Genomic DNA, 10,766 nt, shown 5'->3' on the forward strand with positions numbered 1-10,766 from the left:
CTCTATCTTTAATCCAAGGTGTACAGTTTTTATAACAGAAATCGCGCTGTCTCATTGTGTTACATCATGGGTGCATTTCCAAATTACTGTTTACCCCAAATAGCAAATTAGTATTGATCTCGTGGGATCTCGTATGTTCCCATATCGCTACATAATCATTATGTACATAATTATTGTCTTCTAGCCCGATCCACCCTTGTCCACCCAGTCCACCCAGTATTGCATGAAGCCTAGGTGGGTTATACAATACAGAAACAATTCTCAGAAAATCAGAAGTATCTTAAAGCAACATGATCCCAATATTCAGCAAAACGTCCATATAGTGGTATAATTTTTGATTCTTGTATATATTCATATGCCATATATTCTCCCCTTAACAGTCCCTCCTTTGGAAATATGCAAAATCAAAATCCTAATCTCGTCGAACCTATCGATCTGTCCTCCCGGCCTACCTATCTCAACAATGCTGGAACCTAACTAACTAATCTTCACCGTATACACGAGATGACCCATCTCTAGTTGATGGACCCCCTCCTAACGGACTTTGCACAGGAGGAAGTCAGATCCTGGACTTTCCCTCGTTGGTTTGCTTCAGGCAGGCATATTCCGGAGGTGGTGCTTGCATGTTTTCATTGGGACATCTTTCATACAGGGGATCTTCAAAATCTGCATGCATGGCCATCACTGTGGTTTCCATAGTTTTCATCATCATTTTCTTAAGGCATGGCGCTAAGCAGCATAGAATTAAGGAAAATATGATCAAAGGACATAAAATAACTATTGTAAGCTTAATGGGTCAATAATTGCCTTTATGGCATCCCCAGTGTATTTTATAAACAGCGTGAAGTTACATGAAATTAATGCATCACACTAAAAAATGCAAGTCACCTAGTCTGTACAGTTTGTGATTAGGGTGCAAAAGTCTTTGGAGATCCATGACTTGTTCGCCTTGATGAAAGTTAGGCGGTCAACACATTCAGGAGGCAGCTGGATTCGCTTATCCATCAGGACAACACTAGCAGCTCTGAAGACACATTCTGAGAAAACACTGGTTGCCGGGCATGATAAAACCTCCAAGGCGTGTGAGGCGAGCTCAGGCCACTCATCCATTTTGGAAGACCAAAATGTGAAAGAGTCCAAACCCTCCCTGATGGTATTGATATTCAGTTCTAGATACTCCTGCACCATCCTCTCCATTTGTTCACGACATGTAAGACTTGGACTCTGTTGTACTGGTGCACAAGTTGGTCTAAAAAAAGTGTCAAAGGACTCACAGAAATTGCTTCTTCCACCGCTGCTGCTCCTGCTAATGTTTTGGCATTGACGAATTGAAGTGCCGGTAGTTGGAAGACTAGAACTGTGATGTGAACTATGTACTTCACTGCTGTCTTGGAGAAAAGTTCTCTTAAGATTGTGTAAAAATGTGTTTTGATACTCCAGCATTCGCAGGTCTCTTTCTCGGGCGGGAATCATCTAGCAAAATTTGGTTTTATAACGTGGACCTAAATTTCTTCAAGTTCTTCTATGGTCTTTTTATTGATCAAAATTAATAACTCAATCAAAACCCTAGAACAAGTATTGCATGCCTCCTCCCATTTTGTCTTGATTGATTCATCTTCAACTGGAAAAGAAGGTAGCACCCATACCCTAAGGCCTCTTAGGATCAGATTTTTCAGAAGATAATTTTCCATGAATATTTTGCTCCACCAAACTCTTATTCTTCCTTAATAGAAATTTAAAAGAATTTTTTTATCTCTTGAACTTGCACATTTTCTGATGTCCTTTCATGTACTACTTCGCCTTTGAAAATCAAGCTTGCTTGAGAGAGCCAAGAAGAATTTCTTGCTCGAATATAAATAGCAACCCTCCAGAACACCTATGAGGTAGTTGAGAAAAATAGAATAAATATTCGATAGACAGGCCAAATAAGTATATATTGTCTCCTAAATTATTGCCTCATCCTTTCTCAAAAACTGGAGAACTCTCAAATAATAATATGCAATTCTTTATTAGAATAAAAACACAAGGGTTACAAGGTAGTACATGAGGTCTAAGGGGTAAGGTCTCCTTGTGGAGAGTGACATACCAGCTCTGGCTTGTCAAGGTAAGGAGGCTTATTCACCGTGCAATGCTCCTCTGGGAAAATAATAGGCAAATTGCCTCTTCAGAGAGGAAGAAGACTTGAACTCTATAGCGCCACCTGTTGGTAGTAGCTATCCTACAAGTCACAATCAACCCTTTAACGAGTCTTGTAATATAACTTAGGATAAAAGCCAAATCAGAATCTCAATTTGCAAACATGGTGTTTTGGGCTATTGGCCCTCGTCAGTGCAAAGTATGAGAACTGATTTGGCTAGGTGAGAGGCTCTGGACTGAGGTCTAAGGTTTCTTCTTGTGGAGAGTGACATACCAGCTCTGGCTTGTCAAGGTAAGGAGGCTTATTCGCCATGCAATGCTCCTCTGGGAAAATAATGTGCAAATTGCCTCTTCAGAGAGGAAGAGGACTTGAACGCAATAGAGTTGTTGCCCTCCTACGGCCCCCTCCATGTTTCCTGGTGTACTGGCATGTCTCCTGGTAGTGCCTCCAGCCTCTGGACACTACGCTGACAGACACAGCAAACCTTCTTGCCACAGCTCGCATTGATGTGCTATCCTGGATGAGCTGCACTCCCTGAGCCACTTGTGTGGGTTGCAGAGTCCGTCTCATGCTACCACGAGTGTGAAAGCACAACCAACATTCTAAAGTGACCAAAACATCAGCCAGAAAGCATTGGTACTGAGATGTGGTCTGTGGTCCCCACCTGCAGAATCACTCCTTTATTGAGGGTGTCTTGATAATTGCCAATAATTTCCATCTGTTGTCTATTCCATTTGCACAACAGCACGTGAAATTGTCAATCAGTGTTGCTTCCTAAGTGGACAGTTAGATTTCACAGAAGTTTGATTTACTTGGAATTATAGTCTGTTGTTTAAGTGTTCCCTATATTTTTTTGAGCAGTGTATATAAAAGCTTTCATGTATAATTTTGTTATAAAATCAGAAAAATTATGACATACATTCAGTACATTTAAATTAATTAAAATAATAGTTCCATTTTCCTTTTTATATTGCAGAGAAAATCTCTACCTAAAAAGAAGATACATCCACCACCACCTCCAAACTGTGTGCATCTTCAATCCAGCTGTAAGCCTCCAGTGCCACCATGCTGTGTACCCTGTGCAATATGTCGCTGCCACCTCTTTCAGACTGTCTGCTACTACAGAATGGGCAACCCGAATTGCTGAAATACAACTAAAAAGGACATAGCAAAATAAAAAAGCTTTGACATTTGTTAAATATAAGACAGTTAGGAGACCTTTAATGTATTCAATGACAGCAGCTTTACAAATGTATTCACAATGGTTAAACCCAGATACATTGTTGTCCATACACAATAGATCAAAGGAGATTCTATATTAATTTGGTGGATCTGTCAACTAGCTCTTGTGTAGTGGGGCATCCTGACCCTAACTGTCCACTGATCCTTTGTATCCATGGAATCTAAACGTCTTTAGCCAGCATTAACCCATTCTCACTTTCTGCCATAGATATTGGCTGTTAAATATCATCAATTTGCAGTGGCTATCACTTTATTTAAAGCGCCTTAAATTTATATTATCAATATGCTTTATTAATCACTCTCTTAACAGTTACTTTACTGTGACACTAGAACTCACTAACACTCATGAATAAATCGCAGACATAAACAGTGTAAAATCAAACTAAAAAAGAAAAAAGGATCTCTAATGTAACAGATCAGAACAGAATCCTCAGAGTGTGCTGGAGAGTAATATGTGATCTCAGGATCCAAGTAAGGATAAGGGGATTTGTAACTGATAAAAATAAATTTTTATTTTATTTCACACATTAAAAAATCGACAAAAACATAAAGGTATAAAGATGAGGTATACGGCAGCTAAAAAATACAGTGATCACAAAAAATAACGAATAAAAAGTAGTGCACCGGAAGAGAAATACGTGTCCAACAAGACACATCTGCATGGGATAAATACTGCATACACTCGTGTATAAGCCGACCCGAGTATAAGCCGACCCCCCTAATTTTGCCACAAAAAAGTGGGAAAACTTATTGACTTGCGTACAAGCCTAGGGTGGAAAATTCAGCAGCTACTGGTAAATTTCAAAGATAAAAATAGATACCAATAAAAGTAAAACTAACTGAGACATCAGTAGGTTAAATGTTTTTGAATATCCATATTGAATCAGGAGCCCGATACAATGCTTCATATAGTTCATGATGGCCCCATAAGATGCTCCATACAAAATACACCCCATATAATGCTGCACAAAGGTTAATAATGGCCCCATAAGATGCTCAATAAAATAATATGCCCCATATGCTGCTCCATAAAGGTTATGGCCCCATAAGATGTTCCATAGAATATGCCCCATATGCTGCCCCATAAAATGCTCCATAGATTATGCCCCATATGCTGCCCCATTATATGCTCCATTGATTATGCCCCATAAGATGCTCCATAGATTATGCCCCCATAAAATTCTCGATAGATTATGCCCCCATAAGATGCTCTATAGATTATGCCCCCATAAGATGCTCCATAGATTATGCCCCCATAAGATGCTCCATAGATTATGCCCCATAAAATGCTCCATAGATTATTCCCCATAAGATGCTCCATAGATTATGCCCCCATATGCTGCCCCATAAGATGCCCCATAGACTATGCACCATAAGATGCTCCATAGATTATGCCCCCATAGACTATGCCCCATAAGATGCTCGATAGATTATACCCCCATAAAATGCTCCATAGATTATACCCCCATGAGATGCTCCATAGATTATGCCCCCATAAGATGCTCCATAGATTATGCCCCCATAAGATGATCCATAGATTATGCCCCCATAATCTGCCCCATAAAATGCTCCATAGATTATGCCTCCATAATCTGCCCCATAAGATGCTCCATAGATTATTCCCCATATGCTGCCACTGCTGCTGCAAATAAAAAAAATGGCATACTCACCTCTCGTCGCTGGGGGCCAGGTGCCGGTGTCACTGCTGGCTCAGGACCCCGGCAACTGAGATATTCACCTGTCCCCGGTGCACCGCTGCGTGCTGCTCTGTCTTCCGGGTCCCTCTGTCAGTGACTGTTCAGGCAGAGGGCGCGCACTAAGTACGTCATCGCACCCTCTGCTACCTGACCGTCACTGACAGAGGACACGGCAGAAAGCAGCAAGCAGCGATGGACCGGGGACAGGTGAATATCGCATATACTTACCCCGTCCTGGCGCGGTCTCTGCAGCCCCGCTTCTCCCATGGTCTCCCTTTCTTCCTTCAACGGTCACATGGTACCGCTCATTAAAGTCATGAATATCCGCATATTCATGACTTTAATGAGCGGTACCACGTATGATCAGTATGATCTGACACCCCTGCTTCCCCTCCCCGGCCAACCCCCTGGCGTATATGACTCGCATATAAGCCGAGAAGGGGACTTTCAGCCTAAAAAAAGGGCTGAAAATCTCGGCTTAAACGTGACATGAGTATATAAGGGTAACTAAATGAAAAGTAGTTTGCAAAGGATTAAACAGTTATCAAGTCAATGGGCAAGAGAACAGCTTTTCAAATAATGTAAACTGTAAGATGATTAACCTGTAGACATATTAGACAGGACAATAGAGATTAATTCATCAGTTCTGACTAAATATGGGCTTAAGATTTAAGCAATTGCGAACAAAAAAAGCCTCAGGTAGATAGTGTCCCAGTAAGGATGAGCATTAGAGGGTATCACCTTGCCTATTGACTTGATAACAATTGAGGATTTTATTCCAATCTGTTACATTTGAGATCCTTTTTTCTTTTTTTGGTATGATTTAATAGGCTTAGGGGTATGTCCCGTTTGGCCACGTGGACACTTTTTATAGGTTTATAAACATTGTAACATGTATACAGACTCATTTTATAATTATTTTAACCACACAGCAGATATACACCTAAATTACCTTTTCAGTCTCCGGGATCAGAGCTGTTGATGAAATAATCTAGATTTCCTTGTGTTATATGTAGTATATGAGAGAGAATCCTACCCCAGGGTAATGAAGACAAAGCAAAAAAGCTTGAAATATACTTTTGGACTGTCAGTCAGTGTGCTGGGGGCACGATTACAGCAGCAGCTCTCTATACACAGAGCGGTGATTGAAGCTGGCCAGCGCCACCCCGTCACTGAAACCGGAGTGATACCGGGAGGAATGACGTTCAGGCCCAGTTGAACCTTCTGCGACTGCGATCATTACACCCCTGTACTATACGGCTTGTGAGTAAATGATAATGACTTACCTTACTTTCCTAGGAAGCATATTTATTATTGCAGGTGATCAGAATTACTCACAAGGACCTGGATTTTTAGGGAAAATTTCACAGTTTCATAGTCTCATGGTATTCATTGTTGAAAGCAGACATAAATCCATCTTGTTCAACCTAATACATAATCCAGAGTAAGGCCAAAACTCCATGAGGCAGAGGCTAATTGTCTTATATTAGAGGGGAAATTCCTTTCCAACTCCACATACTGCAATCAGACTAGTTCCCTGGATCAACCCCATATGACAGAATCTAGTACCCATAACCCGTAATATTAGATTTTTCAAGGAAGGCATCCAGCTCCTGCTTTTATGTGTTTATAATCTCACTGCCCTTTCAGCAAAGAATGGCTGTTTGTAATTATGATTGAACCTTCTTAGTCTCGACGTAGAGGATGCCCCCTTGTCACCATTGCAGGCCTAGGTGCAAAAAAGCAATTACAAAGATCTCTGTACTGTCCCTTCATATATTTGTACATTGTCATAACGTCGCCCCTAAGCTTTAATTTTTCAAAACTGAATATCCATAAATTTGATGAACTTGTCTGTTATTGCAGTTCACCCTTTACCTCATTACTGAACTGTTTTACACTGTATTTATTTTTTTCTGTTTCTATAATATATCTGTATTTTTTATGTAAAATGAGATCCATAATAAATATATTCAGAATTAAGCTGTGGTATTTATACTGGCTACAGTAATGTCAAAACATAAAAAAACAAATTATTCTTCTAGTGAGAAGTGCGTAGTACACCTGAGTTTTAGACTGTTCACAATATTGCCCTCCATTTCTACTCATAAAGTATGATTAAATGATTAAACTATTAGTAACAGTGCAATCACTTGGAACCAGAAATGACTGAACTGTTATTTATTTAGCTTTAGGTATAGGTTCTGCAATATAGTTCAGTGCCATTGTTACCCTTTAATAACGTACGATTAGCTGATGAAGAACATCAACATTCCAAATAGAAATCTAGTAGCAGCGATTTTATTAGCACCAAATGCTTTAACTCCTTATCAACTGCCGATACGCCTTTTAACAGCAGTGATTAAGGAGCCTTATTACACCGCGTTTCTTTTTAACGATGCTGAATAATAAGAGTATAGCGATTCCGGCAGGTGTCAGCTTCATGTGACAGCTAACACCCTGCGGTATTGGCCCCAGCTGGTTTTGCAACCAATCGGGACCGACTAACCCCTTAAATAGACCCCCTTACTAACCTTCAGATCCGTGATGAGAATCGCAGGTCCCATTATTTACCATGGTACCTGAGATCCTGTGATGACCCCAGCTGGGTCTCACAGGCTGAGTCAATAAGACACTGACAGTCTGTTACACTTCTGTACACAAGTACAGCAGTGTATGAGACAGGTGATCAAAATAAAAATTATACATGTCCCACAGTGGGACTAAGTAAAAAGTGAAAAAATGTCAAATAAAACTTGTAAAAAAGTTAAAAAAAAAACACAAAAAAAGTGCACACAAATCACTAAAATCCTTTTCAAAATTGAAAACACAGCCTTTGTGATAAACCAAAATTAAACAAAAAAAGTACACATAATTGGTATCGCCACATCTGACCTGCTCTATAAAACTGGCACTTTATTTATTCCGTTTGGTGTACTCCTTAAAAAAAGTTATAAAAACACACCAAAAATTTCACTTTTTCGTCATAGTGACTCACAAAAAAGTGAATAAAAAGCGATAAAAATGTCATATGTAAAAATATATGGTATGGCTCCTTGAGGGGTCTAGTTTCCAAAATGGGGTCAATTCTGGTGGATTTCAACTGTTTAGGCACATTAGGTGCTCTCCAAACATGACATGCTCTCAATTCCAACAAGTCAAACGGTGCTCTTTCTGAGTCCTGCTATGCACTCAAATAGTAGCATTCCCCCCCCATATGGGATATCAGCATATGCAATAGAAAATGTACAATATATTTTAGGGTTGATTTTCTCCTGTTACTCTTGTGAAAATATCAAATTTGGAGCTAAAGATAAATTGCTTTGAAAAAAGTTAAATATTCATTTTTTAATAGTTCCTGTGAAGCCCTGGAAGAGTTAATACATTTCTTGAGTGTGGTTTTTAAAACTTTGAGGGGTGCATTTTTTAGAGTGGTGTTAATTTTGGGTATTTTCTGTCATATAGGCCCCCCAAAGACACTTCAAATGTTATGGGTTCACTAAAAGAATATTTTTGTAAAATGAGAAATTGCTGATCAACTTTTAATCCTTGTAACTTCCTAACAAAAATGTTTTTAAAAATGATGCAGATGTAAAGTAGACATGTGGGAAATGTTATTTATTAACTATTTTGTGAGACATAACTCTCTGATTTAAGGGCATAAATATTGCAAAATTTTCACCAAATTTCCAATATTTTCACAAATAAACCAACGTTATAGCCAAGCAATTTTAACACTATCATGAAGTACAATATGTCACTAAAAAACAAACTTAGAATTAGTGGTATCCGTTGAAGCGTTCCAGAGTTATAACCACATAAAATGATACTGGTCAGATTTAAAAAATTTGACTTCCTCATTGAGGTCAAAATTGTCTCAGTCACTAAGGTGTTAAAGGGAAACTGAGGTTTCTAACAATATATGCTGCTTGTTTTAATGTGTTTAAGGGCTCATACTCACATGCGAGAAACTCGGACGAGTCTCGCACGTCAATACCCGGCACTGCCACAGGGACTCGGATCGGAGCGTTCAGCTGCATGTATTTCTATGCAGCTGAATGCTCCGATTCGAGTGCCGGCGGCAATGCCGGGTATTGATGTGCAAGATTTGTCTGAGTTTCTCGCATGTGAGTATGAGCTCTAAGAAAGATAGAATGTCTGACAGATGAAATCTAGTTCAATGTGTAAAAAGGTGAGGCCGTTTTAACCCCTTCAACAACTTGGGTTTTTCCTTTTTTGCTCCCCTTCTTCCTAGAGTCATAACTTCTTTTTCCGTCAATATGGTCATGTGAGGGCTTGTTTTGTGGGACGAGCTGTACATTTGAAGGACACCATTGGTTTTGCCATGTAATATACTGGAAAATGGGAAATAAATTCAAAGAGAGGTGAAATTGCAAAAATAGTGCAATTCCAAAATTGTTTTCTGTTTTGCCTTTTTAACATGTTCACTCAATGTTAAAACTGACCTGTCATTATGATTCTCCAGGTCATTAGAGTTTGTAGATACCAATCTTGTACAGTATAGGTTCTTTTTTCTTTAGGTGGTGAAAAAAAAATTCAAAGTTTCTAAAAAAGATAAAAAAGTCAACATATTCCGAGACCCGTAGCATCTCCATTTTTCGTGATCTGGGACTGGGTGAGGGCATCTTTTTTGCATGTCAAGCTGGCATTTATATTGATACCATTTTTGGCGTAGATGCCATCTTTTGTTCGCCTGTTAATGCAATGTTGCAGCAACCATAGAAACGTAAATCTTGCGTTTTGATTTTTTTCCTTGTTACGCCGTTTACTAATGGGATAAATTCCTTTTATATATTGATTGGGTGATTCTGAATGCGGCAATACCAAATATGAGGGTTTTTGTATTGTTTTATTTTGAAAGGGGCGAATGGTGGGGTGATTTGAACTTCTACATTTGTTTTATTATTTTAAAAAAGTTTTAATTTCATTTAATTTCCATGGGAGACTAGGAGCTGCGATCATCTAATCACTTGTGCTATACAGCATCTAATCACTTGTGCTATACTTTAGCCCTGCTCTGTGTAGCAGAAATGCTCACTTTCTTTGAGCGCCAGCGCTCATAGCAATTCGGCAATGCCAACCACAGGGGTTTGCAGCAGACCCTGGGATATCATGCCAACCCATTGGCGACCCACACATGGGCTCCAATAGGTTGGATCAGTGATGCACTTCATCCACGATCATGTTAAATGCCGCTGGCAGAGATTGAAAGCAGCATTTAACATGTTAACAACCACAGGTGGATCGCAATTCCACCCGCAGCTGTTAGGGGCCTAAGTCAGCTGATGAAATCAGCTGACATGTGCCATAAAAGTTGAGAGCTCAATGCAAGAGCCCACAGAAAACAGGAGGAGGCCACCTTAGAACCATTACATATGGTTTTTTAATCAATAAAGATAATTTTTAGGGATATATATGATTTAACAGTTGGATACACTTTTTCGATCAATTTTTGATAATTTTTTCCACCTTAGACATAAGTATACGTCTAAGGTTGGAAAGGGGTTACAGGGATTTATCACAATCACTCTCTCTAGAAATGTTATCTGGATTTTGAGATGAATTTTGTATGATTTCTTAGGTGAGGCGTACATGATCTGGAAGTGGTAGCACTTTTGACGCAGTGCATATTTATTGCATCCATAAGGCTGCTGTCTATTGAATGCAGG

At 39.4% G+C, this 10,766-nt stretch overlaps 1 protein-coding gene across 1 annotated transcript in view; it reads left to right on the top strand.

Moving 5' to 3' along the window:
* LOC141059138 (agouti-signaling protein-like) overlaps window positions 1-7,032 on the top strand; it is a 484,013-nt gene extending 476,981 nt beyond the window's left edge. Inside the window, exon 4 of the mRNA XM_073555405.1 lies at window positions 3,114-7,032. Within this exon, the coding sequence (XP_073411506.1) occupies window positions 3,114-3,284 (171 nt within the window). The 3' untranslated portion in view covers window positions 3,285-7,032. The remainder of the gene's footprint in view (window positions 1-3,113) is intronic.
* The last annotated feature ends 3,734 nt before the right edge of the window (window positions 7,033-10,766 follow it).

The sequence above is a fragment of the Dendrobates tinctorius genome, unplaced genomic scaffold, assembly GCF_039654945.1.
Source record: "Dendrobates tinctorius isolate UK_male_01 unplaced genomic scaffold, ASM3965494v1 ptg000223l, whole genome shotgun sequence".
Taxonomy (NCBI): Eukaryota; Metazoa; Chordata; class Amphibia; order Anura; family Dendrobatidae; genus Dendrobates; species Dendrobates tinctorius.